Source organism: Microplitis demolitor, chromosome 9 (genome assembly GCF_026212275.2).
Source record: "Microplitis demolitor isolate Queensland-Clemson2020A chromosome 9, iyMicDemo2.1a, whole genome shotgun sequence".
Lineage (NCBI taxonomy): Eukaryota > Metazoa > Arthropoda > Insecta > Hymenoptera > Braconidae > Microplitis > Microplitis demolitor.
The window spans coordinates 18,303,744-18,322,354 of record NC_068553.1 but is presented as its reverse complement, the minus strand read 5'-3'; the positions used below and the strand labels follow the sequence as shown (position 1 = coordinate 18,322,354).

Sequence of the window (18,611 nt, the reverse complement as noted above, 5' to 3'; positions counted from 1 at the left end):
GGACGCGACAGGGTGAGATGTGGGCTCTTCAAACAGAGATCAAAGATACTCGCTAAAAATGTCCTCCAGCCTTTTGTTTAAAACATTTAACGGACCAGCGATCGTGGTCAACAATTTTGATTTTATTTACGACTCGGTGGGTCCACTGCAGATCCGCGTGGGTGTTGATGCAAGGGTTGAGCTGCCATTATTTCACTTTTAGCCTCAGGGTAACCGGAATATCTCTCCCACATTGATTTTTTAAAACTCAAATTATTATTTTTTGTCTTCAAATCTTCTAAATATGAAAGACTTTTTATATTTTTGCCCGTGAATGAAATTGTCATTTGAAATTCAGGATGCGCTAATGACTTCCGCGCTCTGAATTGTAAAATTTTTTTCTGTCTCACGGAAAATATAAATAGAGAGAAAAATAAACATGTAAAATAAATATATGCATACATGGTTCTTTTTTTTTTTTTTTTTTTTTTTTTTTTTGTTGAAAATTAAAAAATGACTTGGGACTTTGGAGAAAGTGATTAATTGCGACGATATGTAAGCGACACGTTTTGTTTTTTTAGGCATGCACTCGGTAAAAAATGTCTTTATTTATCGGTGACGCGGGTTTATTTGTTAGAATGTCATGTTGAAATTGGTTTTATTAATTATTTTTGTTAAATTTTTTTCATGAAATTATTGTCTATTTTTAAATTTAAATTTCGGTTTTTAAATTTAAAAAAAAAAAATCATCGAACTCTCACAAATAGAGCAGACATTTTTATATTTAACCTTCGAGTCCACTTGCTGTGTTTTTCAAACATTTCCCCGGAGAAAATTTTTCGACTCAAATTTTTACAAATTCATCAAAACATAAAATTCAAAAATTTCGGTTTTTGACTTATTCGAAAGAAAAAAATTTTCAATTCAAAATAGAAATTTACAACCAAAAACTTCGAGTCGAATAGAAAAAAAATTTCCAAGTCCTATCAGTCATCAAAAAAAAGTTTCAATTTTTTCCCTACGAATTTCAATAAAAAAATGTCAAACAATTTTTTTTGCATTCAAATTATCACAAATTATAATAGCAGGGACTCCAAGCATTGAAACAATTTTTTTTTCATCTCCACAAATCAATTTATCACCGAGAAATCGAAGATCGAAATTAGGGGCAGAGTGGCTGGCGCCCAATTTTCAGAGCGAAGAAATTTTTTTTGACAAACGTGTTACCAAAACACAATAAATATAAATAGCACATGAGTTTAGAGCAGCTATGACAACATATTAAGGGCAAGAAAGTAATCGAAAATATTTGTTAGCACGTGTGTGTTATTCCCTTCACACAGTGCCCCATTTATGATGCGACTATGATTATTATTGTTATTGTTGTAGTTATTGGTACCTGCACTTTGTAAAATGAGCTTAAGAATGTGAAGGATATTGTATACATATGAAGAAAGCATATCGTGCTCTTGAGTTTTGAAATAACCGTAGATGAAAAAATATGAGGTTTCTTTGTGGGTAGCCGACCGTGGCCAAAAAGGATCTTCCTCGAGGGGCTGGTGAAGATGTGGCGATTGCTACTCTGACATCAATGTAATGTAGCTTAACTCTGCATAGTAGGTAGTAGTTCCCAGCAGAGTGAGAGCCAGAGTTGGTACTGAAGAGAGAAAACTACAGCTTACACGTAAGGTTGGGCGCCAGCTGAGAAAACATGCCCTGGGCAATACTGTCCTCCGTCCTCAACTCGTCGTAGTGTGTCGACATTTGTGGGTGCGCAAGATGCCGAGAAAAATAATGCACTGCAATTTGTACGATCGATTTAACCTCAGGAATTTCATCGCTCTCAGCTCCGACGTTCTGCTCCACCGTATTTTAAACCTCTTATTTACACGTTTTTTTCTTTAATTTATTTTATTGTTTTTAATTAAAATTTCATTGAGCTCTTTTTAATTTTTATCTTCGTTTTTTTTTTACACATGGGTAATTCGGGGCAAAATGGAAAACTATTGAAGAAATTTTTTTAAAAATTATTTATGGCCAGGAGACAGTAGGGAAAGTTGGTCATCACAAAAAATAGGCCGAAATTTTTCAGTAAAAAAAGTAAAACTGGGGTAAAATGAACCAGTATGAAAATTTTGCAATTGTCGCTATTTTCCCAACATAAATATTTTCCCAACAACTTGCATTAAATTTTTTTGTATAATTTAGTATCTTAAAAATGCTGCCAATAAAAAATAAGTCCAAAATTAGTACTTTTTACAAGGGTTGATTTAAAAATAAATTACAGAACTTTAATATAGATCAAAAATTAAAAAAAAAAATCATTATTTTTCCCGAGTTTCAAAACCCATAAATTCCCCATGGCTCGAAAATAAAAAAATCTTTTCCATCCATTAAAAACGCTTTAAACATTAAATATTCATATTTAACCTCCATTAGCATTAATTCCTCTTACTTTATACCTCTTACTCTATAATTACCACCTTATTCGTCGGCCTTCGAATTTAACATTCAAATTTGTCAATCATATTTTAACTCGCATTTACATTTAACCATCAACATTCTCATAACTTAACAACCAAACGCATTCGTCTAAATACCCCCACCCACTTAATCCCTCAACTCATAATCGGGAATCTAAAACGCATTGTAATAAATCCCACTTGCCCGAGGTTTCATATTCAAATTCAAGTATAAATATATATATAAATATGTAATTCTACAAAGTCATTATAATATATTTTATATAATATATATATATTATGAGATTGTACTAAAATATAATGCGGTGTGTACATTATTATAATGCTAGTGGGATAAAGATTGTAAGATGAAGCGGCTAAGAAATCTGACTGGTAATACATAAATTGTAATCAGCTATAAGGCCATTTGCTGCATATATATGTATATATATATATATATATATATATATATATATATATTTATAGACGTATAACAAGAGTATACACACCAAGTAAAAGGTTGATGTAAAGGAATACCAACGATTTCAAATGAAACGTGATGAAACGCAAGGCAATTCGATTTGTGTGCCCACGCACGCGCATCAAAGGCACCGGCCCTCCGCCAAAGGATTTACGGAATACGTTTGCTACGATAAAAATAATATAAATAAATAAATAAAAATTATACATTTTATTTATTACTATCAACGGATTGTCAAATTATAATCCAGCTTATATACATTTGTTAATCAATAAGTATAAGTAACACATAACAAATGTAAATAGATATGTTTTGTATTGTGCGTGATATATATAATGGATGGAGTGACGCTGTTTGTGGGGTCAAGATTTTTAGGGGTGGAAAATTTCAGTAGGTCAATGGGCAAGAGATTGAGGGATCGGAGATGGCATGTAAATGTATATAAATATATATAGCGGAGGTAAAAAATATATGAATAAAGTGACCGGATGTGGCTGGGGTTCATGGAAGAATAGATGAATCTTGAGATGTTTTTAAGAGACGAGAAAAAAATATTAACGAGGGACAAAAGAATTTAGTTTTGATGTTTGTTTATATTTATATATGATATGGAAAATTATATATACATGTATAATATTCCCTCTGAGACTCATATTTATTGCGCAGGACTTTAGGGAGTAATTATAAAAATTTTTAAAAAATGCACACCCTGGCGCTTGAGGTGTGCACTTATTTATTTTATCAATATCTCATAAAATATGAGTCCTAGAAAAAAATTTCAATAAGCAATTTTGTAGGAAATTTAATTTTCTACAAAAAAGTATTCTTTACTTTTTTCCATAAATTGAATAGTTTTAAAGTTATTGCTGATTTATTAAATAATCGACTAAAATTTTTCTTCGAAATTAAAAGTAATGGAGACAAAATTAACACTCGACTTTTTTTTATGGTGAATATTCAAATGACAAGTGTTGAAAAAGTTAATAATATGTCAGTAGGATGTCATGAGCCGATGAATATAACAAGTCCAATTATATTTTTTGATTTACAAGATGTCGCGAATAAATTGAACGCGTAAAAAAAAAAAAATAAAAAACCACGGATAAAAATAAACAAGACAAATAAGACAGGTAGAGGACTAGTGGAGTTTCGCACTAATATACGTCTGTCTGTCATGTCGAGTCTTAAAGTTTAACGTATACAGCAACCACCGTACGCTGTATATAATACCTCAGTTGTTGAACTGGATACGTAATACTAAAACCTATATTGCATTCTACTTAGCTTGTCCATTTTTGCTGTCGGATAAGAGCTCAGAGCACGTGGCGCCACTCGTCTCTGAATCTGACAATTCTCCTATATATCAGCAAAATTAATTCAAAATTTAAATCATATTTTTTTCAAACAAAAAACGACCTGTTTTCTATTTTGAAATAAATAAATAAATAAGTAAACAAGAATCATACTTTCAGATAGGACGTGAATTTCAGTGTAAACATTAAAACTGAGTTCCAGTTTGTAAACATGGAGAAATTATTTCAGTCCGAGTTTTCACTTCAATAACTTTTGCATTATTTGCAATTCCAACAAGATAAAAATAACCTCGAGGAAAAAATATATAATATATATAAAGAAAAAAAGTGTATAGTAAATTTAACAGTTGGACATTTGCTTCATGAATAAAAGGCTCAACTATAACAACTTGCGCTTAGTGCAGTTATTTCTACTGATCACTCTCTTGGGATGAATAACAACAGTCTAATATGACTTACAAATTGAAAATATATATATATATATATATATATATATGTGTGTGTTTATACAAAATAAAGTTTCATATACTGAGTTTACTTCATAACTAAATTTAAAATTTTTTTTTATCGATAAAAATGTCAAGTGAAATTTTTACTGTCAAGTTAACTTTCATATTTTTTTATTACTTACAATATTATTGCTACAAAATACATTTAAATAAAAATTTTATTATTAACCTATCAAATTTGTGAAAAAAAAATTCAAATTAGTTTTTTATGAAAATCCAAATTCATCTGAATTTTTTTAAACGCAAATAACTATGAAACTATTGAATTTATGGAAAAAACTTAAAAGTGCTCTTTTGTAGAGAATAAAATTTCCTACAAAAGCTTTTGAGAATATTTTTTTGTACGACTCATATTTTACGAGTTATCGATCAAATAAATAAGTGCACACCCTTAAGGTCAGGGTGTGCATTTTTTTTTTTTTTGTTATAATTGAAGAAAGCGAATGGAAAAAATGAAAGAAAATATCTGACGTGATATATTTTGGTGAGTGAAGAAAAAAATTTATTTAGGACAACATATTAACCTTTGACACAACTCGAGATTAAACCTCCAATCAGCTACTCAACCCGACAATTTGCTCTCAATTTTAAAAAAATAATAATAACACAGCAATCACAAGCTCTCTTTCTCACAAAAGCATACTTAAATATTTAAAAATTACACGTCTGTTAAATTACTCCAGTAAAATTACCCGAACATTTTTTTTGATAGATGGATTTATTAAACGCTTTTTAAAAAAGCGGGCTCGCGTTGTTAGTAAAAATAAAAAAAAAGATAATAAGATGACGTAAAAATAAAGTTATCGGTCAAAATAATTGTCGAGTCGAGTTACCCATTGCAGTAATAAGTAATGGAGTATGTACGACTTTCTCATGTCTAATTGGCACAGCAGCTGACCAGTTGCTAAATTTCAATCTGAAACGGCTAAATAAAAATATATATAAAGGATTATTGTTGAAGAAAGTGTTTATTTTCATTTTAACAAGATGACCATTCATATATTGTTTGAATTTTTTTTTGTCCGCTAAAAAATATCCAGACCTTTCAGATGTTTTTGAATGAAGGATTGAATAGACCAGTCTAGTGGATCAAATTACCTTTTAATGATTTAAATTTACATATTTATATTTTTGATATTTATAAAATAAATCACTTACTGCATAAAGTACATGATTATTACGCCACACATTCATATATTTACCCAAGAACCCAAACGCATGCGCAGTCAAAAAATTTTTAACAAGTGTCCTTCGTTTAAAAAATTTCAATGTTCGTAAAAAAAAAAAAAAATGGTCTGTACATTCTTTTTAAATTTTGGGAATTGAGAATTTTGATTTTTGGGATTTCCAAAAATTAATTAATGGAATATAAAACTAAAAATCATTTTTTTTTAAAAAGTTTTAGCATAGGAAAAGAAAAAAAAAGTATAATGACCAAAAATGTATTTATAATGATCAAAAATATTTTATAAAAAAAATGCAAATTTTTGTTGATAGAAAAATTGTAATTTATTAAATTGAGTATCCACGTTATATATTTAAATAATTAATTTTTCATTTTTTACAAGAATATTAATTTGGCCATTACTATTACTGTCATTAATTTTTTGATCATTATTGACATTACTTGTTTTCCGTTCTTTTAATAAGTCAGCTACTAAAAATACCTGAAATAAAAAAAATGGTTATCGAGTACTCCAAGTAAAGGTGTTAATTTTTTCTTAATAAGGGACAAAGTGAACCATAGAAAAAATAGAAAAACACGAAAATTAGGAAATTTGATTTTTTGAACTTTTGACCGACTTTACTCTCAATTCATCGATAACGAAAATAAATCAAAGATTACTTACAGTTACTAAAGCATTTATCAATCCTATTAAAATTCCTACTGTGACGTCACTCCAGTGGTGCCAAAAATCAGCGATTCTTGTCATCGAAACAAACGTCACTATCAATACCAAAATAAACTGTAGTAAATATTTGAACAACTTAAGACTTTTGCATGTGATCCTCAATTGTAAATAAAACTATGGTTAAGAAAGTAGAGACTGTTATCAAAGTAATTACTCATTTATTTATTTATGACAATAAAACTAATCAAACTTACGATAAAGAAGACTGCACAGTAAGTAGACAGAGACGCATGACCCGACGGAAATGATAATCTGATAAATAGAATAATTTGATTATTTGTGAATATATATGTATATTGTTTATAAATCGGGAAAAAATAATTTAGATCTACGTAGATCTGCAATAGATCTTCGGTGATTCTTTCAGATCTATCTAGATCTTATTGATCCGGCCTTTTTTTTATAAGATCTACGAAGATCTGTAAAAATTCACGGAAATCGTCGGAGATCGGTGATCTCTGTGTTCCTTATAAAAAAAATTGATGCTTATGATGTCGATCTTCGTAGATCTCCATAAAAATCATTATAGATCTTTATAGATCTTTAAAGAACTGCTGAGATCAGTAGAGATCTTTTAAAATCACTATCGATTTAAAATCATTGACGATCTGACGAAATCATCAGAGATCTTCTAAACTCTGTTCCAAATTTTAAAGTCACATAGATCTTAATTATTTTTTCTCGGGTATTATTGACAACCTGGCTTCCTTTAGAACACTAGCAGTGATATTAGCTGTGCAATTAAACTCATCGGAATTAAAATATTTGTTATGATTAATAGGCAAGCTGCAGTCGATGTCCGGCTTACAAAGGTCCATAAAATGTGGCCGTAGTCTTCCAATTGTTAATTTAGTAACGTCTCCAATTAATACCGTCGTTATTGCACCGATTACAAAGTATCCTCCCTTGAATAATAATTTATTTTTTATGTTAATATTAATAATTAAATTAAAATTAAGTAGTGTAATTAATTAATTATAAATTTATGAAAATTTTTTTTACCTTCTGATAAATTAATGTTAACCAATTAGGAATATTCGAATTTAATAATTCTAATGATGACTTTCTGATTTTTCTTGCGTAGATGACTTCGCCGATGGTAATCTTTAGTAACAAAATTAAAAAATTTTTAAAAGAAAAAAGGGAAGAATGCTACTCTATTCAATTCGAGGCTTGCCGATGAAATATATATATATATATATATATATATATATATATATATATATATATATATATATATATATAATTAGTATTATTTTTCAAACTTACCAAAAAAAAAAATATGAATGGCATAATTATAAGATTTGACGTCGATATCGTTGCCTTATTAATATAAGGATACATTATTGTTTCATCATTACAAAAAAAACCTCGGGCGTGAGGCTGGATGTATAATTCAGACGCACATAATCCACAAACCACTTAAGTAAAAATAATTGATTTATATTAATAACTTATACTTACACAGAAAAACATTTATATGGTAACCGTTTCTATACATCCATAATAACTGTTACTATAAATTATGTTAAAGATTCCTGTAATTTGTGGTAAAAGTTGCGACACCATTACAGTAACTTTTACCGTAATTTTATAATAACAATTACCATGTTATAATATCATGATAATCATTACCGTACTATAAAAGTATGGTAATGATTACTATACAATACTATCATTGTAGTCGTTTCCATACTTTTATAGTAATTATTTCCATAACGTATGGGAATTATTTCACATCTATACGGTAACTTTTTCTCCATGTAATAATAATAATTTAATTTTTTTTACTCACGTAATATCATACAAATAATTTCTAATAATATTCGCATTATTCCTGACTTGGAAATTTTATTCATTTTTCTTTTCTTCTCTCTTCTACAAGTTTAGAATTAACAATTACTGTAAATACACTTTTCAGTAGTTATATATGTATGAACAAGTTTTACACAAAAAAATTAAACTAATTCTGTAAAAATTTCTTGGTGATTTAGACACCTTGCAGACTTGTAACTTACTAAGCATTACTTCAATTTCACCTGAGTCATAGATATAGATCAAGACATAAAATTTGATATATTGTGTACGTTTAGTGAATATTTCATTCATTTAATCATCGTTATAATTTCAAGGTACAGATAAAATATGAAATATCAAGGCTTAATCATTGATGTACGTCAATTTTAATGACGTTAAAATTACTTAATGATGTTTAAATTATTATTAATACATACATTTCAAACTATTGTAAATAGTTTTATGTCTGATAAAATTGATGACAAGAAATATTAGTAAAAGGAGATTAGATAATACTATCAGTATATTTTTGTCTATTCAAAGACCTTATTAATCTTGGAATCGGTAAAGTCGAATTCTATTAACTCGGAACTTCCCCTCCACTTTGACTCCCACTACAATTTCCTGTCTCCCACTTTTGCAAAAAAAAAACAAAATTATTGACTGGCAATCAAATTTTTCTGCAAAGTGAGTGACAAAAAAAATTTTTTTTGACTCCATCTTTCAGAAAATTTTAAGCCGCGAATTTTAAAATTCCCAAGTGAAAAAAGAAAAATTTAATGTTAAAAAAAAAAAAATGAAATTTGTACTATTGATAAATTTAAAAAAAATTATGTAACGTTTAGATTATTTAAAAATTTTTATTAAAAATGGCGGGATTTCAGTGACGCGGTTGGCAATTACCCGGAGCCGAACCGGTAAGTTGAGGCGGGACGACCCTTGACCCTTTGAGAGCTGCGTCCAGTGCATCCGCAGAGGCTCAAACTTCAATGTAATCATGTACTATACTACTATACTCCCTACAGTGAATTCTTTTTCATTTTTCCAGCACTCATCCCCCTCCCCTCACCCGGCGCTTTTATATTACTTTCGATCGTGCTCTCAAACTGCCTCCTCCACTCTTATCCTCAAAAGTATGTAATTTTTTTCTGGACTCGCCGAAATACGTCTTGGTAAATTTATACTGACATGCTGGAATTTTATTCTTATTAGATTTATTTTTAACAGACAATTACATTAAATAGATTGTACTTGCAACCCAACAATTATTTCAATTTATAAATTTTTGGTTCATTTAAAGTAGTTATGTATTATTGACATAAATACTTGGAATTATGAGCAAAAAATAATTATCAGTAATAATAATAAGTTGAAAAATAACTTCACTGCATGAGAACTTTTATTACTCTGCGCAACTCGAAGTATATGTGAAATTACTTCTTCACGCGACGATACTGAAGACATTGGCCCAGTGCGCAAAATAAAAAACGTAAATTTCTGTTTACGCATCCGTCAATTGCTCACTCATGTACACAAAACTGACTTTCAAATTTCTTCGGACATTTGCTTTAAATTATCACGCTCACTGCTTTCGTAGTTTTTTTTAACCTCAAATGACATTGGCGCCATTTTGACATCAAAATGTTTTCAAATTTTTTAAATATGAAATCAAGCTCGAAAATTTTTTGTAACAGTAAGAAAAATATTTCGGAGTTTGGTTAAAAGAGAAATTTTGAACTCGGTCATTTTTTCACATGGGGTCAAAATGTCGACACATGATATAAAAAATTTCACAGACAGGGGGCATTGAGATGTTTAATTAGCAATTTTTTTTTTTTAATTAGAATTTTTAACTTTTTTATTTTTTTAAAAACGATAAATTATAAAAAAAATGTTTAAAAAAATTACACCTATAGTTTATTTGATTCTCTACATGTGCATTTTTTTAGTTTTTTAATTTTTTGGAATAAAATTATAAAAAAAAAAAATATTCTTCTGTTCGACTTTAAAAACTTGGCATTAAAATAAAAATAAGTAGAAAACAATGCAGAATTCGAAAAAACTTTATTAGAATAACTTCTATAGAATAAAATTGTCTAAAAAAATGTCCCATAAAATTTTGTGATAGGTCTGATAGTTTCGCCGGTAGAATGAAAAGATCTCAAAATTTAATATGAATTCGACTTCAACCTCAAATAACTTTCGAACAAATAGATTTATCAAAAAATGATAAGAAACTTTTTTTGTAGAGCATTCAATTACCTTCAAAAATATGCCTGCCAATTATTCCTATAACGCATCATTAGCTACTTATAATCAGAAGACGCAAAAAAAATTGTTTCCATGTTGTTCTTATGGAAAATAGAAAAGTGTAGACTTATTTTTTGAATCACTTTAATATACCTATAAATAGATAACTATATGTGAGCGAGTAAAAAAAAATTTTTTGAATTGGTAACGTTATTATTAAAGTACATATATATATATATATATTTAAAAAAAAAAATGTAAAGAAAGGCATTTTCAGTGGTCGTGCTCGCTAGAGGCACTCAGAGGACTCAGAGGTCAGTATTACAATAATCCCCGACAGAAATAAAACCCGCATCATCCCACGTTCCCATTACAATAAATTGATAATATAAATCAAAACATTATGATATAAATTTATATATATTTTTTTGTTCATTCTCTTATCTCATTTAAATTCAATCTCGGCCATTAAAAAAAAAAGTTATTTATTTAAACTTAAACTTGATGATAAAAAAAAATATAAATTATATTTGAATTTAAAAAAAAAAAAATGTATAAGTAACGAAGCGTTACATCCGGGACTAATGTAATTTTGTAATGGAGATTAGTGAACAATTCGTCTCGAACACCTGTAGATATAAAAATACTTTTGATTCCCTCTTTAATTTTAAAAATCTCCGATCGTCAACAAAACGCCCGGTTTTTTTTTTTTTTTATTATTTGCACAGTAAAATTTAAATATATATTTGGGCATTTAAAATTTTAATTGTTATATATTTTTAAGGTAAATCAAAAAATTTGTTATCGATAATATTTTATTATTATGGATTTTAATATTGTTGGGCGGCGTAAAAAATTATTAGCTATTAAAATTTAATTAATTCACCGTTAAAACCCCCGATAAACGGGAGGAGGATTATCAGAAATTAATATATACATAAAAAAAAAAAATTAATTTTTTAATGACAGTCTGCATCACAAAAAAAAAAAAAAAAAAAAAAAAAAAAAATGAAAAAAAAAAAATTTGAACTGTCATATTAAATTGAAATTGTAAATTTATAAGCGTTCATTAATTAAAATAAAATTTATAATTTTTTTATTTAACATATTTTGCATGAGACGTTAAATTAAATTACGACGTCAAAACTTGGGGTTAAATTTATAACTTTAATGAAAGTATGAAATGTTTTAAATAAAAATAACTTTTCTGCGGGATTATTATCCCAACTTGTTTAACTGAGCTCGCATATAATGAAACTTGAATTACAGTATATGTGTATAGAACAACTCATTTTCACGAAACGGAATTGTCTTGTGCAGAAATTCCGCATGTAAAATAGAACCGGCAAATGCAACATAAAACTTTTTCAGTGAAAGACGACATGGAAACGTTACTGCAAACCCTTTGATCACTTAACACGCTCTCTTTTATATTTTTACACAGAAGAGCCAGGTCAACTGTAGTATTCATTTGGATCTAAAATAATAATAATAATGTTGAAAAAAAGATGCGACGGAAAACGATGGAAATTTTAATAAAACGAAAAATTATTACTTACTTTTATAAAGTTTTATTATATAGTTCATGAAAATATACAAGACTTCATTTGAAATTTATTTTATCTTGTATTTCTGTGGGTCTAGTCTGGTCCTTTGTTGTAAACACGGCGAGCCAACTCAACCGGGAGTAATTGGTTTATATTAAAAATATCTAGTGGAGTTTGAAATTTTCTGGAGTCTCTTTACAACAAACCTTTGACCCTTTTTCATATTTTTCAAATATTTAAGTATTTTTATTTATAAGAAACCGAACACTTGTTGAAAATTTCTTACTCGTTTGAAATAAATTAACGCGCGAATAATTTGAATTTATGAATTATTGGGAATATTTAAATTTATCGTTAATTTTCGAATTATTGGTGTTTATGGATTTTTTGAAAAATTGACTTATTCGTGAGTTTTTGAATTATTTTTGACTTTACATTTGTCGTCGGATTTTTTGAATTTCTAATTATTCAAAAAATTTGAAGAATTCATAATTTTTCGGAAAAATTAAATTATTCTTGAGTTTTTTCAAAAAAATCTGACTTATTTACGAGTTTTTGAAGTATTTTCGACTTCAAATTATTCGAAGTATTTTGAAATTTCGAATAAATCGAAAAAATTTTAAGAATTCATAATTTTCGGAAAATCCGAATCATTTTCGACTTTTCATCTCGAAAAAATTTAAGTATTCTGAAATTTTCAAATTATTTAATAATTTCTTAATTTTCGAAAAATTTAAATTATATACAAGTTTTTATTATTCGAAAAAATAGAAATATTCGTAAATTCGTCGTAAATATTTTATAAGCTGTCATGTTAGATAAATTTTAACTTTTTAAACTTAAACTGAAAATTTACGAATAATTCAAAAATCGTCCTCGATTCTAACGCTATTTGCACCCCCTCTCCCCACTAAATTATCAAGCCGCTGAATTCACTAAAAATGTTAGTAAATAATTTTCAGCAAAATTTCTAGTCGACAAAAAATTTTCACAGTTGATGACTCAAAAGTTCCAATCAGTCGTAAAAATAAATTAACCCCCGGAATTTACTTTTTAGCAGCCACTGTAGAATGTGGTCGAGTAAGCATTGAAAAATTATCAGAATGTTCGAAAACAGTTGAGGTAAATAACAAAATTCTAAAAATATATAAGAAATTATTCAGGCAGTTAATTCGTAATTTAAACGCGAAAGTCGGTGCAGACTTATTATCCAATTACATCGATTTAAACGGGACAAACGAGCGGCACTTCCGAGTGCCAGATGTCTGAATCTCAAAGGAACTCACCGTGAGCAGGTTCCTTGGCACGCGATCTTATTTTTTCAAATGATAAAATTTTTCCCGCTTAAACCGATAATTATTCAAAATATTAATGCAAGTATTTGGTGATGGCTGGATGATTTCCTCTCTTTGTCTGTCTCAGCTTTTCTTTTCTTGGCTTTGACTGGCATACGGCAAAGTGAATTAAATGAGCTGATGCATTTAATCTGGGCCCTAATGGCGCGGATGTTGACGAGTCACGCACACTCAAGTACCTGGATTTATAAAGCATGTGCCAAGACATGATTTATAATACCATGTCTTAATCGCGTCGCAAATTATCACTCGAGCCAGTTGGTTTTAAGCAACACAACACTCGCTGATTGATCTTACGGGCATGATCATGCTGCCAAATGATTATTTTTAATAAAAATATTTTCACCTAAAGAAAAATATCAATTATTAATAATCACTCATGCCTTTATCACTTGGCGGAATACTTAATGACATGTGAAACGATAAAAAAACCCATTTCACAAGTCAATTACATCGATATAAACCATAAGCGAGGTAGCGGCTCGCAAAAAAAAATAAGCAAATCAGTAACGTTGTCATATGTCAGAAGCAGTGAAATATTTGCGTATAAATTATTATTGAGTACATGTACGATGAGTTTATGACCAGTATATAACCCACGTATGTGAGAGTTAACAACAAATAAAAAGCCACTTTGCTATCCAGCTCTGGAGAAAAGTCAATACACGGGAGATATCTTACGGTAGTTATTTTTAGGCCGAGCTGGAGTCTGGACTGGAGATTGTATGAGCATCAGTACTTAACTCAGTTCATTCTGCGTGTCATGGTTAATGAGAGGACGTAAAACAGAAGCGAATAAGTTTCAACGTTACCTGTGAGCATGAAGTGCAGACGGGCGCGATCAGGATTTAATGCTGCTGCAAACGAGACCGCAACACATTTATATATGTATCTATATGAGGATGAGGAACTATTGAGGATGTGTAGTATAATCTTCATTGGAAGCGTCGATACTCGGCCGGAGGCTGGAAAGAGGCATTATGATATTCCGAATGGATCGTATCTCTTTAGAATCAAAGATGCTGACCGACGCCCGGAGCGGTTATCACGGCCAACAAAACAACACTTTCTATCTCTCTTGGGCTCACTATCTGAGAGCCAAACCACTGGATTATGCAGCTACTCTATGCATACAGAGTACCTGCTACCATCCTACTACCTGCCCAGAAAGGGGAGCTCAAAATTTATTATATCAACTAATTTCGCTGGCTGATGATGTACGAACCTGTAAAAGTGCTTTCGTTGGGATCGCAGACCTTGGGTTCTTTTAGCGAAATCAACTTGTAATTACTAGGTGATAAAACTTTCATTTCTTTTGTCCAACCCGCGTAAAAAACAATTCCAAAAAGTTCGATATGTGGAACTTCGAAATTTGAGGCATCGATTAGAATTTCGAGTGTAACTTTTATAATTTTTATAGTTAAAGAGGTTATCTAGAACGTTGAAAAAGTCAATTTTTAGTGAAATAACTTTTTTAAAGCATGTTTTTCAAAACGCATCTAACTACATTTTACCCTCGTTTCGAAAAATTTCAAAAACCTCTGTTCTGGAACTTTTTCGGAACAAAGATAAAGTGTAGTGAAATTATGGTTTAAAAACGTTATTTACCCGTATGTAAAAACCATATATGGTTAAAATATATAAAATCATATATTTTTGCAACAAAAATATATATGATATATTATATTGTATATTATAAAAAATCATATAGAGATTTTCGCCGATTTAATATAAAATTATATACAGTAGTAAATATATGTATTCCATATATGTAACTTATATGTTTTTTATATTAAGCCATATATACATTTACATTTACCTTATAATATATTGTATTGATATATTTCCTTTTATATTCAAAAAATATAAAATTTTTATATGAAATGAAATATATGGTAGCATATAATTTATATTATATATGCCACCATATATTTTCTTTGTTATATTTAAGCATATATTTTATTCGGTGTATGTATATGTATATGGGTATATTATATATTCGCTTCAAATTAACTAATTTCGATAATTTTATCTGCAATTTAAAGAGTATATTAAAATTTATATCTAATTTAATTGGAGTGGGTCATAAAAATAAGAAACTTTTTTTTTCCATACACAATATAAATATATGATTTTATATATGATCAGAATATATTTTTCGTATATGATAGAAATATATATTTTTATGTATGATAAAAATATAGTTTTTGTATATGACAAGAATATATATTTTCATATATAATGAAAATACATTTTTGTATATAATTGACATATATATTTGATATATGCTAAACATATACGGACTCGTATATGATGAATATTATATTTTTTAATATAAAAAAAAATATATCAGAAAATATAGTTAAATTCGTCACATATATTTTCTGATATTTATCATATATTTTTACATATATTTTGACCATATATGTCATTTTCATACGTGTATTTTACTCATAATTCACTCATATAAAATCTTAGATACTCTTTTTTTTACGATCAAAATTACTAAAGTTCAAAGAAGTTCCTATCAAAGTTTTTTAGAACGAATTTTTTTAAATCGAGAACCTGAACTACCGTGGGGTCATGACTTCGCAGATTAAAGTAATAAAAAAAGTATCCATTAAGTAAACTCGCAAGTTATTAACCGAGTTTATAGTTTTTAGTTCGTAACCATTCCGCGGGATTTATGAACACGGAGCTCGAATCTGAGTATCTCAGCACAATACCCAGTAGGAATAGCAGCAGGACTAAATTAGTTATAAAATGAAGCGAAACGAAGAATGTATGATAAAAATGTTTATTTACGAGGTAATCACTAGCGTGATACGCAGTAAAAGTATACACAGCATAACACAGTTGAATAATAATAATAATGATATTGATAAAAAAAGAAAGGTAATAGCCAGCGGAATGCAAGTACCAGCAGAAGCAGCAGCTGGCCTATAAGCCCGTCCAAGTGCTCCCGTTATTGATTTACGTTGATAGCTTCTTGCTTATATTCTCCTTCTCACTCACTTTTATTTTTCATTTTTCCATCACGTACGCTACATACTCATCCTCATCTTCATCTTCATCCTCATCCCCAAGCTCAGACTTGTCTTACAACATGCAGAAATAATAATACCACCAACAATCTCCGAAACAACCAAAAACATCCTGCTCGCTATTGACTTTTCGCGTCGCTCCGATGTATGCTGAAGTTTTTAAGCCTCGTTATTTTTTTCGGATACCCAGTTATTGGAGCGGGGGTACCAGAAATGATTATATTCATTGGCGATGTTGTAACTGCTAATTGAACTTTTAAATATGTATGATGATCATTGTTATTTAGATTTGCATTTAAATTATTCAGCTGCTAATGGAATTGTTGATATGGAGAATTTTAAATGGGGCTTTAATAAATTTAAGTTTGTCGTAATTGGGAGCCAGGGTGGAGTGGGAACAGAATCATAAAGCCGCGTGTAATGGGAAAATTTATGTTAAGCCCTCTTGAATAGACAACTAGGCGAGTAACTAGAGCAGCCAGTCAGATATAGACTAGGTTCGCCACTACCGACACCGGGTATTAGCATGCATGCTATGAAATTTGTTTCTGGGGATTTTGCAGCTTCAAAGGGTTTACCCGTATCATTTGCTCAGACGCATCAGCAATTATGCAACTCCTGAATTAATGTACATGCTGTGTTATGTTGATGCTGGTTGCTTCCGTAGTTGGCAACTACACTGTGAATTTATTTCGAATTCCTCAGGAACGGGTACTTAAATAGTTGATACAAATTCACGGAATTGGATTCTTCAAGAGCGATGTATGTACTTAAGAAAAGTATGAATTTGTTGAGGATTCTTCAACAAATCAATAGCGATGGCGCCCAATTCCAACAATTCCTGAGCTCGTTGAATCCAATACTTAGTGGGATTGTTATCTCCGTTCATTGAAGCGCGATTGAAAATTCCCGGGCTGAAACTTTTCCGTCGATGCCGGTTCCTGGGAAAGAGGATACAGCGAAACAAGTTATGCATAAGTTTAATGGATGGAGGAATGATGACAGAAGACCGAGCACATGAGACTGGAAAGTGATAGGTGTTGGTGTAGGTGGAACTGGTCCAGAGCTGGTCATGAGCCCGAGGCAAATAGAGGATAGCCAGAGAACTAAAAGAAGGAGTATAGGAGGCTGAAGAAGGCCAGAGAAAGACTCACGGGCTTAATTAATGAGACGTATGCGGCAGCTGCAGATACCAGCGTGCATTGTAAATATTGGATGGAGAGAACCGGCATCAGTAACCAACCACGTGCTGGGGAAAAACTATTGTCCTTCAGTGAGATTTATATTTATACCAATTACCCAGACGATTGTCCCAAGATTATTATTTTTTGACTCGATTATCAATGCAGTCACGATTCCGCGACGCACGGGAGTCAATTTAACGGTGCGTCAATGTAGGTGTGATAAAGTTAAGAGGAGTTTTTTTGTATGGGACAACAGATGTGCTGCGTGGTTGCTCGAGAATGGCGTACGGCAGGAGTAGCACCAGATAAATAATGAAAAAAAGAACAAAGTCAACTCATAAAATGCACCCACGTATATTATTCACTCGTTCATTTGGTAAAAGTTATTGTGGATCGCGCTTCGTTACCCACAAGAGAAACCCATTAACGCATGATTTATCTCCTTATATCCAATGAATATTGCGCAATGCTTATTATCCAGAGCACTGGATGTGTGTATCTACCCCCAATCTTACTTCAATTTCCTTCTGCAGAGCGATCGCGATATATATCACTGGCTCGCTATTCGACATCAGTCACATCGAAAAAAAATAAAAAGATGCGTTATCCGGGCATTGGATCGTCGACACTGTCCGGATGATTCAGAGTAATGATCGCCCGTTCGTCTTTTACTCTTGACGCCTCGTGGATCCACCAGCAGCAGCAGCAGCGTCGTCAGAGCCCCTGACGAATCGTCCGCGATGCATCATTGTCACGGGTTCCATATAAGAGAAACGG

General features: G+C 30.3%; 2 protein-coding genes across 2 annotated transcripts in view; one reads left to right on the top strand and one right to left on the bottom strand.

The window, feature by feature from the left end:
- Nucleotides 1–18,611, top strand: part of LOC103574706 (POU domain, class 6, transcription factor 2) — a 506,104-nt gene that overhangs the window by 251,326 nt on the left and 236,167 nt on the right. The gene's annotated exons all lie outside the window — the stretch shown is intronic.
- LOC103574710 (putative phosphatidate phosphatase) lies at nucleotides 6,226–8,954 on the bottom strand. The gene is made up of 7 exons (XM_008554219.3): nucleotides 8,453–8,954; nucleotides 7,927–8,078; nucleotides 7,660–7,761; nucleotides 7,357–7,562; nucleotides 6,852–6,909; nucleotides 6,595–6,771; nucleotides 6,226–6,411 (listed from the first exon to the last, which is right to left on the bottom strand). The coding sequence occupies exons 1-7, from the start codon at nucleotides 8,514–8,516 to the stop codon at nucleotides 6,283–6,285; spliced, it is 888 nt and encodes a 295-aa protein (XP_008552441.1). The 5' UTR covers nucleotides 8,517–8,954; the 3' UTR covers nucleotides 6,226–6,282.